Source organism: Schistocerca piceifrons, chromosome 1, assembly GCF_021461385.2.
Source record: "Schistocerca piceifrons isolate TAMUIC-IGC-003096 chromosome 1, iqSchPice1.1, whole genome shotgun sequence".
Classification (NCBI taxonomy): Eukaryota; Metazoa; Arthropoda; class Insecta; order Orthoptera; family Acrididae; genus Schistocerca; species Schistocerca piceifrons.
The window spans coordinates 631,080,381-631,097,437 of NC_060138.1; the positions used below are offsets into that span (position 1 = coordinate 631,080,381).

At 43.9% G+C, this 17,057-nt stretch overlaps 1 protein-coding gene across 1 annotated transcript in view; it reads left to right on the forward strand.

The window, feature by feature from the left end:
- Positions 1 to 16,189, forward strand: part of LOC124804798 (5'-3' exoribonuclease 2 homolog) — a 431,320-nt gene extending 415,131 nt beyond the window's left edge. The window contains exons 20-21 of the mRNA XM_047265135.1: positions 15,416 to 15,476; positions 15,556 to 16,189. Coding sequence (XP_047121091.1) covers positions 15,416 to 15,476; positions 15,556 to 15,582 — 88 coding nt within the window. The 3' untranslated portion in view covers positions 15,583 to 16,189. The remainder of the gene's footprint in view (positions 1 to 15,415; positions 15,477 to 15,555) is intronic.
- The last annotated feature ends 868 nt before the right edge of the window (positions 16,190 to 17,057 follow it).

Genomic DNA, 17,057 nt, shown 5'->3' on the forward strand with positions numbered 1-17,057 from the left:
GCGGGGGCTCCGTCGTGCTGAAATCGAATGCGAAGACGAGTATGTATGGGAACGTAATTCAGCATGTCCGACACAACCTCTCGCAGGAATACGAGATACGTGCCACCATCATGTCGGCCCGGGAGAATGTACAGCCCAGTTAAACAGTCTCCGACGATGCCAGCCCACACGTGACTGCAGCGCCCTCTCGTGTCGTTGTGTGGCCCTCCGGTTCCTGTGAGATTACTGGTCCTTCTTGTATGCCTGATGTACAATATCAATTTCTAAACTTTTTTTATAGTCACCCGGTATCAGTGCTATCTGTACCGCTTTATATGTTTTCCAAGAAACCGTTGTTACTTTCTCCGTAATATTTAACAAAATGGAGTTACAAGATTTTCAGTGCTTACCATCGGTATGTTAGTTTGTCTGCTTCCAGGGAAGACTGCTTATGGTATCGCGCTTCCTTCCAGGGGAGACTAATTACGATAGAGAAACTCTTAAATAAATCTGAAGGAGAAGGGAGCAATCATACTGACACCTGGAGACTAGTTATGGCAGAGAAACTGTAACTAAATCTGAAGGGGAAGGAAGCAGTCATACTAGGACCTAATACTCTGCATCGTATGCTACACTGTGTGTTCAGAAAATAACTTTTTGTGAAAGATTTTATTTATTCTTCAACAAGGGGTGGAAAAATATGGGAACACCAAAAACGCAACATACTACCGTGAATAATACGATGTAGGAAAACCTTTGTCTTTTAAAACGGCTTCCAGTCGTCTTGGAGTGAACAGATACAAGGGAATCCTATACCGTTCTTCCTGCAATATAGGGGCAACTTTGGCAACGCTGATGCAGGTGGATAGCTATCCGCACTCATCCCTCGAAAATAGACGACAAAAGCACAAGAATATTGAGATCTGGTGACAGTGGTGACCAAGGAAGATGCGACAATTCATTCTTGTGCTCAAAAAAACAAGTTCTGGTCGATGCGAACTGCTTGGACATGGAACCCTATCGTCTTGGAACACGCATCACCGAAGGGAAACAAACGTTGTACCATGGGATGGCCCTGATCATCCAAAGTGTTCACATAACCCTACGTTGAAACGCGACCTTTCAGAGTAACCGTGGGTATCACGTATGACCATGATATGGCTGCCCAGGTTATCACAGAGCCCCCGCCATGTTTCACTCTTGGGACGTAAACTCGACGAGAAGTTGGTTACAGAGTGAAACAAAACTTGTCCGACCAAATGTCTTTCTTCCATTGCTCCGCAGTCCATGTTTTTGTAGCTCCGGCACAACGTTTTCCGTAAGGGTATTTGCATCACCGATGTTCGGTTTCGGAAGTCCACCTAGCCGTGCAATTCCCTGCTCCATGTTGTTTTGTTGCTGACAGCATTCGAGAGTGCAGCATTTCGTTCTGCACTGACTTTTGCAGCTGGTGTCCCCTTATTTTTCGTCACAATCCTCTTTAATGACCGTACATCACTATCACACAACACCAACTTTCGTACGTTTTGTGACTTACCGAATGATGTTTTCCACTTTCACTGTGTCTGGTATAAATCTTCGTTGCGGTACCTCTTAAAAAACCAAACAGTTTTGGTTGCTTTAGATACGTAAGTATCTATCACATGAGCACCAACAATTTGGCCCATGTAAGACTTCACTTAGCTCCGACATTGTTCTGACGAAGGCTGACGATTGCACGAAGTGAGGACATTGCAGAGTGCCGCTCGTGGTTAGATAGAACAGCTCAACCTGCAGGCTCGGCTAGCAGCTGCATTTTTTGTTCAAGCCTGCTTTTCTTGCGGTGTTTCCATGCTTTGATCGACCCTAAATATTGTTATCCCCTTGACAATAATAGTCCCCAATTACATATAATACGTTAGGGGTTTTTCCAGTCTCCGAAACACGTCTGAACTCGACCTTAGGGGTGGATTTCCGCTTCATCAGCGATGTGTTAGTAATATAGCCTGTGCTTCCAAAACTACGGCCATATATGATTTTCTTTCTTTTCGGGACAGCGAAAGGCCGAATAGGACGTACGTATCTGGAGAATATGGAGACTGGAATATCATAATAGTATTGTTTTGCGCCGAAATTTCACAAACAAGCAACGAATTTTGAGCAAATGCATTATCATGGTGCAAAAACCATTTCTTCTTTCGACACGAATCCTGGCGGTTTTTCGGGTTGCTTCTCTCAAACGTCATTGAACTTGTTACTACTACTCCTTCTCGATCGTTGGATCTTTGGATAAAGCTCGTCGTGCACTGTACCATTAAAATCGAAGGGCACAATGAACACAACTTTCAAATCTGACCGCACTTGTCGAGCGTAAGGTCTTGGCGACCCGTCATCCACAATGATAATTGAGCCACAGATTCGGCGTTTTTCTGTTAACCCGTGTCTCATCACCAGTTATGACACCTATCAGTAGTTCTGCATCGCTGTTGACTTCAGCTAGCGAGTCCTGAGCGACTTGTATTCGACGTTTTTTTCCCCCGAAATTCGAAAATTTATTATTCTGCGACCTCTCTTAATAATTTCCTCCACTTTTTTCACTAATTCATCGGTTGATGATGTGCTGGGGCGTCCATGTAGCTTATCGTCTTCAACGTCTTCACGGCGTTTTGCGAAACGTTTCTACAACTAGCAGACCCATGTTTTACTCATAGCAGACCCACCAAAATCAGTATTTAACATTAGTAAAAGTTTGTTTCTCTTTACTCCGTTCCTCTAGCAAGATTTCATATATATTCTCATACCCATTTTTATATAGTGTAAATAATCCCCGCTACTACCGAAATACATCAAACCTTTCTGATAGCTGACAACACACTAGATTCCGATGTGGGTAAAGCTGGTGATATAGTCTACTTTTCAGATGTGTGTACCAACAGAACAACGAAAAAACGGCGCGAATCGGTCTAATGCAACAAGCGAAATGGCAAAATTACTGATACTTTTTAACACATCTTGTACGTGACTTGTGAAGCCTTTAATTACTGTGTGACACTAGTTGTGAAAACATGCAGTTTTTGTGTGAACGAGCAATATTGCTCTGAAGGCACAATCTTTTGACATAGACAAATATTTCGTGGTTGTAGTCAGCGATAAGTGCAAAAACTCCCAAGTCAAGAAGTACTGAATAACAGGACAGCAGGATTTAAAGCAGTACAGCTAAAAGTGTATCAGACAAAACAGTGGAGAGCCCATTAGTCATTAGTTTGCATAACAAATGGGGGCATGTTGTTGTTGTTGTCTTCAGTCCGGAGACTGGTTTGATGTATCTCTCCATGCTACTCTATCCTGTGCAAGTTTTTTCATTTCGAAGTAACTGCTGCACCCTACATCCTTCTGAATCTGCTTAGTGTATTCATCTCTTGGTGTCCCTCTACGATTTTTACCCTCCACGCTGCCCTCCAGTACTAAATTGGTGATCCCTTGATGCCTCAGAATGTGTCCTACCAACCGATCCCTTCTTCGAGACGAGTTGTGTCCCAAATTCCGCTTCTCCCCAATTGTATTCAGTACCTCCTCATTAGTTACATGCTCTACCCATCTAATCTTCAACATTCAATGGGGGCATAGTCTCACTATTGTGAGTACAGGAGCCAGTGTACGCCTTGCCTTCCTCTCAGTCACACATCGCTGGACTGGCGGAAGTGTGATACACTATTGGCCATTAAAATTGCTACACCAAGGAGAAATGCAGATGATAAACGGGTATTCATTGGACACATCTATTATACTAGAACTGACGTGTGATTACATTTTCACGCAATTTGGGTGCATAGATCCTGAGAAATCAGTACCCAGAACAACCACCTCTGGCCGTAATAACGGCCTTGACACGCCTGGGCATTGAGTCAAACAGAGCTTGGATGGCGTGTACAGGTACAGCTGCCCATGCAGCTTCAACACGATACCACAGCTCATCAAGAGTAGTGACCGGCGTATTGTGACGAGCCAGTTGCTCGGCCACCATTGACCAGACGTTTTAAGTTGGTGAGAGATCTGGAGAATGTGCTGGCCAAGGCAGTAGTCGCACATTTTCTGTATCCAGAAAGGCCCGTACAGGACCTGAAACATGCGGTCGTGCATTATCCTGCTGAAATGTAGGGTTTCGCAGGGATCGAATGAAGGGTTACATCTGAAATGTAACGTCCACTGTTCAAAGCGCCGTCAATTCGAACAAGAGGTGACCGAGACGTGTAACCAATGGCACCCCATACCATCAAGCCGGGTGATACACCAGTATGGCGATGACGAATATACGCTTCCAACTCTTCCAATGTGCGTTCACCGCGGTGACGCCGAACACGGATGCGATCATCATGATGCTGTAAACAGAATCTGGATTCATCCGGGAAAAAATGACGTTTTGCCATTCGTGCACCCAGATTCGTCGTTGAGTACACCATCGTAGGCGCTCCTGTCTGTGATGCAGCGTCAAGGGTAACCGCAGCCATGGTCTCCGAGCTAATAGTCCATGCTGCTGCAAACGTCGTCGAACTGTTCGTGGAGATGTTTGTCTTCCAGACGTCCCCATCTATTAACTCAGGGATCGAGACGTGGCTGCACGATCCGTTACAGCCATGCGGATAAGATGCCTGTCATCTCCACTGCTATTGATATGAGGCCGTTGGGATCCAGCACGACGTCCCGTATTACCCTCCTGAACCCACCGATTCCATATTGTGCTAACAGTCATTAGGTCTCGACCAACGCGAGCAGCAGTGTCGCGATACGATAAACCGCAGTCGCGATAGGCTACAATCCGACCTTTATCAAAGTCGGAAACGCGATGGTACGCATTTCTCCTTCTTACACGAGGTATCACAACAATGTTCTGGCGCTACAGTCTGGAACCGCGCGACCGCTACAGTCGGAGGTTCGAATCCTGCCTCGGGCATGGATGTGTGTGTTGTCCTTAGGTTAGTTACGTTTAAGTAGTTCTAAGTTCTAGGGGACTTATGACCTCAGCAGTTGAGTCCCATAGTGCTCAGAGCCATTTGAGTAATTTGAACAACAATGTTTCACCAGGAAACGCCGGTCAACTGCTGTTTGTGTATGAGAAATCGGTTGGAAACTTTCCTCATGTCAGCACGTTGTATGTGTCGCCATCGGCGTCATCCTTGTGTGAATGCTCTGAAAAGCTAATCATTTGCATATCACAGCATCTTCTTCCTGTCGGTTAAATTTCGCGTTTGTAGCACGTCATCTTCGTGGTGTAGCAATTTTAATGACCAGTAGTGTAAAAACCTTGTGAAGCCAGGGATTCTGGCTGTCAAAAGGACACCGGGAAAGCAGTTGCTTCTTCTGTGGTTGTATGTCGTATCGCCCTGCTGCACGCCTCTTTCCGCGTAGCCAGTTAATAATAGCTATAATATACAGCTAGAGGGCCATTTGCATCCTTTGGCGTTGGATACTGAAATTGGACCTAATCGTCCTGGAGACTTAACATCCAGTGGCAGATGTTGCGACGTTTCCAGTCACATCGATTATTTTTGCGAATTTAGTTAATTTTTCGGTAAAAAACAAGGTCATTAAAGTAATCCGCATACGGTGATGAATTTGTTGGGGGACTGGCCGTTCCTACGGCGTAGGAGCAGCAGCAGTTTGCTGACAAAGAGTTGATTTGTCAATTTCAAGACTGTGGAACAAAGCCAGTAGTGCACTCGACTCACATTGTGGAGGGCTGGGTCCCGTAAACCGTTGTGACTTATTGCCAGCCCCAGGCGTGTCCAATTTGAGCTCCGATGACAAAAGCCGTGGACGGAACGTTACGTTCAATACAGGGTTGGACAAAAATCTGGAAACACCACGAGAATTGGATGCTTGAACTTACAAGGTGTGTGAGAAAAATCTGGCAACTCTGTGTTCTAATTGTGTAGATCGGTGCGTTCATCCTTTCCAGATGCTCATTCCGAGTTTCAGCTCCGTACAGCAATCACATGATTTTTGAGAGCACCGTCAGTGAAGTTGTTTTTGTTCTTTGTTACGAAAATGGAACAACAGAATTTAGAGCAACGTTATGCCATCAAGTTTTGGGTTGAAATTTGGAAATCCGCGAGTGTGACCTTGGAAAAGTTGAAACAAGCCTGTGGGGAACATTCGCTATCAAGAGCACAAATTTTTCGCTGCCACAAATAATTTTTAGAAGGCCGAGAACACGTTGCAGACGAACCTCGCTCAGGGTAACCTTCAAAAACCGACGAAAATGTCAAACGTGTGCGTGCTCTTATGAGATCAGTCCTGCATTTAAGAATATGAATGTTAAACACTTTCAGCGTACATCAAATTTGGACAGAAGATTTGTGCATTGCAGCCAAGTGTATGCTGCATTATGGCAACGCTACATGTCACACGGCCACATCCATCTCGGAATTTTTGAACTCAAGACATTCGTTTTGTTCCACTGTACTCCTGTTCACCTTATCTGAGTCCTTGCGACGTTTTCCTTTCCCCAGGATTGAAAGCTGTGTTTTAAACGACGTAGTTTTAGGACTCTGCAGAACATTCAAAAGAATGTGACCGATATGTTAAAGACCCTACCAGTTACAGCCTTTCAGCATTGCTACCAAGACTGGGAACAACGTTTCCGCCGGTGTGTGTAGCCCCCGAAGGGAACTAAGGGAACTACTTTAAAGGGGACAACATTTTTGTTTGGAAAAAAAAAAAAACTTTGGTAGATAGAAAATCAGTCTCATTACTTTTCACACACACCTCATAAATGCAGGTGCTAGCCGAGCCTGCAGGTTGCGTTGTTATATTTGACCAAGAGCGGCACCTCTGCAATGTCGTCAGTGCGATGCAAGTGTCAGTCGTTGACTTCTGTAGTTGTGAGTGCCATATGTCGGAGCTAAATCAGTTAGAGCGTGGGCAAATTGTTAGTGCTCCGTGGACTCTTCCATAACCAAGGTAGCCACAGTGTTCGGAGTTTCAAGAGACACCGTAACGAAGATTTATGCCGTATATAGGCAAAGCAGAAAATCATCATACGGTAAGACACAAGGCGGACGAAAGTGTGTGTTGAGCGATCATGAGAGACGGTAGTTGAAAAGGATTGTGATAAAATATAACAGAACGACAGATGCAAAACTCACTGTAGAACAGAATCTCGGATTCGCGAACACTGTCTGCGCCTTAAGCAACGCGAGGCGAGCTGGAATTCCAAAACCACACGCCAGTGATGCAAATGACCATTACAGGAACACCAAGTGCAGAAGTCATAAAACTGAACTGTGGAACAACGGAAGAAAGTCATTTGGTCGGATGAGTCTTGTTTCACACTGTTTCCAACTTGTCACCAAGTTTATACCCCAGTGTAAAACATGACTGGAGTTCGGTGATGATTTGGGCAGACATATCGTGGTATTCCGTGGGCCCCATGGGTACTCTGAAAAGTTGCATTACTGCCAAGGTTACTCAGATCCATCCCATGGTAGAATATTTGTTCGCGAGTGGCGATGCTATGCGCCAAGACGACGGACCTCCTGTTATCAGAGCTCACATCGTCCAGGATTGGTTTTGTGAGCACGAGAATGAATTATCGCATCTCGCCTGGCCACAGCAAGGCACTAGATCACAGTATTATTGAGCTTGCGTGGTCTACTTTGGAGGGAAGAGTGCGTGATCGCTATCCATCATCGTTACCTGAACTCGCCACTATTTCGCAAGAAGAATGATATCAGACTCCATTATATTTTTTAATTCCAATATGAGTAGAAGCTGTTTTGAACGCCAACGTTTTCCTTCACCGAATTGCACATAATAATGTGTGTGTTTTTTATTTTTTTGTGTTTCCATATGTTGGTCCACCCCCTATACTTCCAGAGTTTTTCCTGTTCGGCGCCTCTTTAGCCGAGTCACTGGCGCTCGTTCCGTGCTTGCCTCAAATTGATCTTGCCTTGTGTAGGTGCAATGTAATATTTTGCGCTAGAAGGTTTTCCCCCCGTTCCTTCTCTTCCAATTTAACGTTTAAAAAATCCAACAAAATTTCTCTTACAATTGATCCGCACAGCACAGACCATCCCAGTGCAAACTTTTTTGTAAATGTGTATGTTCGAAAGTGACAGATCCCCAACTGCACATGTTAGTACTCAACCCTCGACACGTTACAGGAAGCCTAGCAGGAGCGTGACGTTTATTTTACTTGCAAATAGCAGATACACGTCCTGGCAAGCGACCAAAGCCAAGGAGATTGCGGGCCAGGGACTGTCGCTTGGGTAATTACGTGTGGCGCGCCTGAGTTGGCGACATGGAAACGGGATTTGGCCGATTTGCATGGCGTCGCCTGGCGTGTTTAGCCGGCGGCTGGAGGGCGCTCAGAGCCACTCTACCTTCTGGGTAGCGGGCGCTACGAGGGCTTGCCCAACGGAACGTGCTAGTCCCCCTTCCTTCCAGCTGGCGCTACCTAACCAGGCTTGTTGCTGCTCCGCTGTCTCCCGACTAACAGGAGCATTATTACTGCTGCGCGCTTTCTTCTCAGACATTCACTACCATCTTTTGACAGATACTTCTGTAGCTCCTTCTCTGTTCAATCGTCAATCGCTCCACTGGTGTTTCACCGTTGTGTATGTGTACAGTATAACGATATGCCTCTAAACACGACAGATGACTAAAAAAAATTTCTCTTTGGAGATCGCAAAAGTTTTGTTGTGGAAGCTATGGAATGTAGTGTGAATGATGTGGCTAATAATGTGTCGGTAACATCAGAACTTGGCTTTCAGGGAACACACAAACGTTTAACTACAACAAAATCCAATCCATACAATTTCTGAGATGGAACTCTTGAAAAAGTGAAATTCTGTTGTCCCAAAGTGGTCAGTCAGTGAAGTGCAATATTTTAAATTCTTAGGACGGAGTTTAGATGATAAGTTTCCTTGGAAGTACGACGTTTAAAATGCTGTGCAGAAACAGATTCCTGCTATCTTCAGCATAAGGGAAATCACCATTGACTATGAAACGAAGACTGTTCTACTTTTCTTACATTAACTCTACAATCTAGTACGGTTATATCTTTTGGGGCAACATTGTACCCTCACCAAGAATATTCCTAGCTTAGCAAAGGGTGGTCAGACTGATCTGAGGTGTTGGTTCAGGAACTTCATGTAGGCCATTATTAAGGTGTCTCGGAATATGCTGTCATCCTTGTACACACATTCCACCATGGGTATTGTTGTTGTCGTCAGTATTGACTCATTCATAAAAACACCACAACATTCATTCAGCGAACGCTAGTAGGAAAACTATATTCCCTTGGAAAAATGGTTCAAATGGCTCTGAGCTCTATGGAACTTAACATCTGTGGTCATCAGTCCCCTAGAACTTAGAACTACTTAAACCTAACTAACCTAAGGACATCACACACACCCATGCCCGAGGCAGGATTCGAACCTGCGACCGTAGCGGTCACGCGGTTCCAGAGTGAAGCGCCTAGAACCGCACGGCCACACCGGCCGGCTATTCCCTTGGATAAAACATCCTTAGGCATTGTGCAGAAATGCAGCAGGTTTAATTTACAACAGGCTTTCAGAAGAACTGATAAAATTGAGTGATAAACCACATGTATTGAAATCCAAGTTGAATGGTGTACTTGTGGTACGCAACTTCCGTGGAAGAGTTCTCCAAATGTTTCAAAACATTTTTGTGTAATGTGTTATTTATTCATATACTGTCACATATTTTTAGTGTTTTGTTAATTCTTTAATTTGTCATAAATTTTCTAATAGCATTCTGTAAACGATGACCAAACAGCGTTTGCTTGCATGATAACGTGGAACATGATAAAAATAAATAAAACCATTGACGACCAGCCTCACTGTTCAGCACGAGCAATAAATCCAGTTCTTTCTTACTCGCGTTTTTACTACTAGAGAACGTTTCTTAATCATCTTATGGGATCGGAATTTCGTAAATGGAAGCAGAACCTATACCCCGCACTCGCATCTATTTTTCAGAAGAAATGTATCTCATGAAATTTAAAAATGTCGAAATAAAACACGGAGGCCCAAGTACCCTATTCGAGTAGTGTTCATTTGGCTGGGATGTACAGTGTGCATATTGAAGCAAGGAGAACATAAAAGGTAGGGGTGTTGTGTGCTGTCCTTAGGTTAGTTAGGTTTAAGTAGTTCTAATTGCTAGGGGACTGATGACCATAGATGTTAAGTCCCATAGTGCTCAGAGCCATTTGAACCATAAAAGGTAGACATGCACAGGCGAAGAGGGGCGTTCGTGATCGAAGTATTCTAGTATAGAATCAAACATCGACCTTACTGTGACGAAGAAATTTCTGGCAATGTACATCGTAGCACAGTATTGTATGGAAGTGAATCTTGGACTGTGGGAAATGGTGTAAGGCGCGAAAGGAAGCGTTTGAGACGTCTTGCTTTAGAAAGATGTAGGAAATTAGATTGACTGATGAGGGAAGAAATGAAGTTGTTCTCCGCAGAATCAGTGAGGAGAGAAACACTTGATAAGTAGCCACGAAAAGGATAGACACGATGATAGGACATGTGTTAAGACATTAAGGAATGACTTCAATGGTTCTAGAAGGAGCTGTAACTGCGTAGAGGAAGACGGAGATTGGAAAATATCCGATAAACAATTGGGACAGGTACTACTCTGAGATGAAGAGGCCGGACCAAAAGAAAATTCGCTGCAGGTCCCATCTTACCAGTAAGGAGACTGATGACAAATAAAAAAGGCCAAATGGAATTTGACGGAGACGACCGATACTACTTCCCCTAATGACAGTGACGCGTGGGCGGCTAGGGCGGCCAGTGGCCATGCGGATCTCACTCGCTTGCGTGTTGCAGAGTTTGCAGGCTCGAGATATTTCATTTTACTCATTACTGAGCATCATTCCTCGTTGTAACTATCCCTAGTCGACTATGCTTGTTTACCTACTTCTAAAACCTTCTCTTTGATAAACAGGTCTCTGCTGACTCAAAGCGTTAACTTCGACTTATATCCAGTTCACACCTCAAAGCATCTAACTTGCATTCCCCCCAGAAAGTTCAATTACGAGGTGATCCCTTCAGACGCTGATACCAAAATCCATAGCCACCATAAGACATAGCACCTCATTTCGAACTTTTCACGCTAAATTTCCGTTGCTGTCATATAATTCCTACAAGATCCCCGTGGCCTGAGGAACCAGGACATACGGTATTGACTCTGGAGTTCAAAATTAGTGCCGGCCGCGGTGGTCTCGCGGTTCTAGGCGCGCAGTCAGGAACGGTGCAACTACTACGGTCGCAGGTTCGAATCCTGCCTCGGGCATGGATGTGTGTGATGTCCTTAGGTTAGTTAGGTTTAAGTAGTTCTAATTTCTAGGGGACTGATGACCACAGCAGTTGAGTCCCATAGTGCTCAGAGCCATTTGAACCATTTTTTTCAAATTGAGTGTTTTCTCTGGTGTTCTCAACCGAGCAAGGTTATCCTATTTTCAAAGTAGCCTTCTGGCGTATCTTCCGAATTATAATAAATATTTGCTTACTATCTCTTCGCACGCCGTGCTCTAGAAAATACTATCCTGTGAGGAGAGCTACCGAGACACAGACTAGTCCAGTCTCCATCGATGCCTCGGAGAATTCGGTGATGGTCATGTTATGTTATGCAAACGATCGTTAAGGCCTCTATCCGTTTCACTCTCGTGTGCCAAATATGCAGATACGTTCCACTGTCACTCTTAACATTATACCCCACATCTCCACCACACTACTTCCAAGTAAATTTTTTTGTGTCACTGAATTTTCTCAGGTAAGCAGAAGTGTTTCATTGCGGCTTCAAACTGTAACACGTTGCTTGAAAAAATTAAATTATGGACTTTGAAGCACACAACTTGTATGTACAATAGTATGTATTATACGAGTTTACGGTGGTCGGCACCTATGTGTAGGTAAAAAGAATTCCAATCCAAGATACAGCTTTTGCCATGTGAAAAATAGATTTTCGATCCTTACAAATGTTCAAGCAGAAGAGTGTTTATAATGCGTTGATAGCCGTTCGGCACTTAATAAATAGAACACCATCTGGCCTGAATACTGTGTGTTGTGTATTGAACCGGGGACCTAGAAACGACAGAGAGGCTTCGTCCCGCCGTAGTCCGCAGTGGTTCACAACCCCACAACAGGCCACGGCAGTCCACCCAACCTCACCGCCGCCCACACCGAACCCAGGGTTTGTGCGGTTCGGCCCTCAGTAGATCCCCCCGGGAACGTCTCATACGAGACGAGTGTAGCCCCAAATGTTTTGCGTGGTAGAGTAATTATGGTGTACGCATACGTAGAGACAGTGTTTGCGCAGCAATCACCAACATACGAGGTTTGGAACTTAAATAGTGGCAACTATTTATTCACAACCGATACAAAAGAGTTACATGTTTGCATCTGTTACTGTCATTCAGAGTAGTCACCAGCGTTGTGTACAACCCGTTGCCAGCGATGTGGAAGGCATAGTATACCGTTAGCAGAGCCTGTTCCGTTGATGGTGCGAATGGAGCGGTCTACTGCCTGTCGAATCTCTGGAACAGTTGTGAAGCAAATGCCACAAAGTGTTTCCCTTCATCTTCGGAATCAAATCAAAGTCACAAGGACTTAAGTCCGGGGAGTATGGTGGATGGTACAGTACTTCCCAGTCCCATCGACCGAACAGAGCAGCCACAGCTTGCGTTGTATGCGCCCGCGCATTGTGCAAAATGATGGGTGGGTTGCACAGAAAGTGTCACGGCTTCTTTCACAAAGCCGGTCGCAGGTGATGCTCCGAAAACGAACAGTAATACTGTGCACTGACGGGCTGCCGTGGAGGAACGTAATGTGTTGCGATGTTGGGATAACGCCATCACAGTCGTGCACGAGAATCACCATAATTTTCATCATACTGGGGCTCTGACGAACTTTCGCGGCTACCCATAATGACGCCGTTCTTTGGATTGGCGTTTCAGTTTTGGCTCGTACGATGTGGCCCATGTCTCATCCAGTGTTGCGATATGGCGTAAGAAAGCCTCTCCTTCGCGCTCATAGCGCTCCAAGTGCGTCTGAGCAGCGTCGTAACGCATCCAATTCTGCATTTCCGTCAAGTCATGCGGAATCTATCGTCATGCAATTTTTCGCATGCCCAGACGTTCCTTCAGGATGCGAAACACAGTCGTATGTGCTAATCCGGTTTCGTGGGCGAGCTCACGAATCGTATGGCGTCGATTACTGTCCACTAACGCGGCAATAGCATGCACTTCTTCTTCAGAGACGCTAGGACGGCCTGCCCGATGCATGTCTGTCACAGTTTTCCGGCCTTCGTTGAAGGCTTTTACCCAACGTGCCACTGTTCTGTACGGCAATGCCGATTCCACGCACACCTCTTGAAGACCTTGATGACAGTGTCGTGCTGTACGACCTCTGGTACATTCACACTTGATCCAACTCCATTGTTCCTGTTTCGAAAACATAGTGACACCGTTACGTTAGATCGCTCGCTCACAAGTGACTGTTTTTCCCTCGATTGCCGGCCGGAGTGGTCGTGCGGTTCTAGGCGCTACAGTCTGGAGCCGCGTGACCGCTACGGTCGCAGGTTCGAATCCTGCCTCGGGCATGGACGTGTGTGATGTCCTTAGGTTAATTAGGTTTAAGTAGTTCTAAGTTCTAGGGGACTGATGACCACAGCAGTTAAGTCCCATAGTGCTCAGAGCCATTTGAACCATTTTTTTCCCTCTATTGTGCGCACGCCGGTGACTTAGGACGGGCGAGTCCATTTGCTCGGAGGTAAAGTAGGTATGTCAACAACGTGTGCTATCAGCGACACAGCAGTGTTGCCACTATTTAAGTTCCAACCTATGTAGTTTAACTGAGGCGGAATAAGAGTAACCATCCCGCATTCGCCGAGACAGATGGAAAACCGCTTAAAAAAAAAGAGTTTAAATGTGGTCGGGACTGCTTAGATGATGAGTGCCATTATCCCAGAAATTATTGCATAAGTGCATAAAATGGTTATGGACGATCGCCGATTGAAGTGCGAGAAATTGCCGAAGCTGTAGGAATGTCATCTGAGCGGTCATATGACATTTTAACAGTGGAATCAGATGTGAGAAGATTTTCTGCTAGATGGATGCCATGACTCTTAGCGCAAAAGCTTCAACGAATCGAAATAGAAAATATCTGAACAGTGGTTGAACCGTTCTCAGAGCAACAAGAAGATATTTTGCGCAACTTTGGATCCACGCCTATACCCTAGAGACAAAATAGCAATCAACGCAGCGGAAACAAGTTGAGTCACTGCAGTCAAAGAAAGCAAAGGCAATATAGTCGATCAGAAGGATGTGGCGTCAGTTTTTTGGGATGCGAAAGGAATTCTGCTGATAGATATCTTCCTGCTTGTCAAACAATTACTGGGCTATACCACGCTAACCTACAGGAACAACTACAGCGAAAGACGTGCGAAAAAAGACCAGTTTGGCAAGGAAAAATTCATCTTTAGTCAAGGCAGTGCGCGCGCCCACACATAAGTGTCGTTGCCATGGTAAAAGTATATGAACTGAGATACCCATTGTTGCTACACCCGCCTTATTCGCCTGATTTGACTGCATCAGACTTCCATCTTTACCCCAAACTCAAAATATTTTCGAACGAAGAACTGACAGCCAAAGTTGACAGGTGTTTTGCGTGCCTGATCTAATATTCGAGATGCGACCAAGGCATTGGAACATCTCTGGAGCAAGTACATCATTAGTGTATAGGGAGGTAAGGTTTCAGTGAGGTAAGCCTTGCCTTCTGTTCAATTCCGAGAACTTTTCAAAATGGAAATTATGGGTGTTGCAAATTCCATGATGACGCTTCGTGTACAGTATTCACAGTATTCAGAATTTAAGTAGATATACTAGCTACCAATGTCGTACAGTGGCTGTTGACTAATAATCTCTTCAGGAGATAAAACTGAGAATGTTTTCACATATAGTTCTTCGTTTTCACTTCCGCAATTTTCTCTGAGGAACACTTAATGTCGGTAAAGCTAACTATATTGTTTTTTGTAAAAAAAAAAAAAAAAAAAAAAAAAAAAAAAAAAAAAAAAAAAAAAAAAAACTTGAGGGTTTATTTAGGAGTTTACATATAGTTTTTCCAGTTATTGCCAGGTCAATGGTTGTGTTTTAGGTAGCAGTCGAGAGAATAAGTGCATAATTGCCAAAAATTTGACGCTACTTTCCATGCTTTATGGCCCAGGTGAGTAGTTATAGGAGTGCATCTTCATTTACATACATGCTTTGCAATCCTCCATACAGAATGTGACAGAGGGTAAGTTTGTTTTAAGAAACTGCACACATACCATACACTTTTAGTGTGGGTGTTGGTGCACCCATTAGCCAGCCGTCGATCTGCTCACACTTCTCTCTGGCTAAAACATTACTGTTTTTGTTCTTTTACAGAGGTGGCCGACGTGGTGGTGGAAATCAAGGCTACACCTCATCACAACGTGGTGCCGATAGAGTAAGTGAATACTCAGCTCCTCATTAGTGACAAGTTCCACTGCTTTAGTTCTACATACTAATGCTTCTTTTCTTTGCAGGGCTCCAGACGCAATTTCCCATACTGACGCAGATAGCATTTTACGGCTGTCTCAGCATAAAACGTCAGTGATCAAGTGACCTGAAATCACCAAAGGATCTCTGTTGTCACGTGATGAATTTATATTTTATGAAAAAAGCTAGAATTTAAGTTAATTAGATATAAACTTTTTGTAGAAATGAACACAATTATTTCAGCTGCACTTCTTAATATTTCATTGTCACTTTCTCAAGTGGAGTGCAGTCTGAATGTTAAGTGACATAATTCATGCACATGACGAAACCTAGTTCACGAACTGCATTCTAGTTTTGATTAGCTTCTGATGATGAGGCTCAGTGCTCCCTATCTTGAGGGACCAGGTTTTAAATTTTTCTTATGTCCTCATAATATTTGTCATCATTTATTGTCCTAGAAAGGTCTGTGTTCTGTTACTGTCAGTGTGGCAGAAATTGACTGCCATAACCATTCCTCATTGTCATGAGTGTGTACTATGTGCTTACACAGGAAGTTTCTATTATTAGATACTGTTCATTGGTGATAGATTATCATCATGGTAGAGAAAACTGTGTGTTACTTTTTTTTAATTACTGTAACAATTTCTACCATGCCTCATTAAATTACAGGTTTTAGTAGAATATCTTTACTTTTAGGTGATAAATTATTTTCTACTCTCCTCCCCCTGTCGTCGACACATTTGATATTCTTGGCCTGCAAGTAAAAGAGTACCTTCATTTTATATGTAACTAGTCACAGAACATTTGAAACACTTTCATTTGCCTGATTTGTCCTGTTCCCTACACTTTTCACACTATTAATTTCTTCAAGAAATCATAAATTACTTGTGTGTGTTACTAATTCCACCGAAAACTGTACACCGTGTAATATATGGTTTTCAAGAACTTACTGGACCTCTTTGAATTTGAAGACCATTATAAAGAGACGACCTCAAATGTTTGCAAGAGAATCTTGTTACAGATCGTAACTCAACAGGAAAATATGAGGTAACCATTGCAGGCTGGTCCTGGACGTGTGGCTGAATTGTTCAGAACATATATTATTAGCTTATGGAAATTATGTATAAGTGGTTGGTATGTGTAAATGATACAGACATTTTAGTTTCAATAGTTGAATAGAATATCAAAACGCAGTATTTCTTGTGTAAAAACTAAACAACAGTTTAGACATTCAGTAGAATGAATGTGTAAGGTATGTTTTTCTTCCATTAGACATGCTTACAAACAGCTTGTCCTGTGTTATAGAGTGACAGGTGCGTGCGGAAACATCACCTGCCGAAACACAAACATGTTGCAACTGAAAATTCCTGTTCCATTGTTTTGTTTGTAAGCTAATGATAAGTGGCAAAGTTTTTGTTTGTAGAAACAACTTTTTGAAAACAACTGAGACTGGAGCAGGCATCCCTGTGTGGATGTTGGAGAATGCATGATCAAAGGCTGCATACAAGAAACATATACTGCTGCTGCCAAGCCCATAGCCAGTACAGGG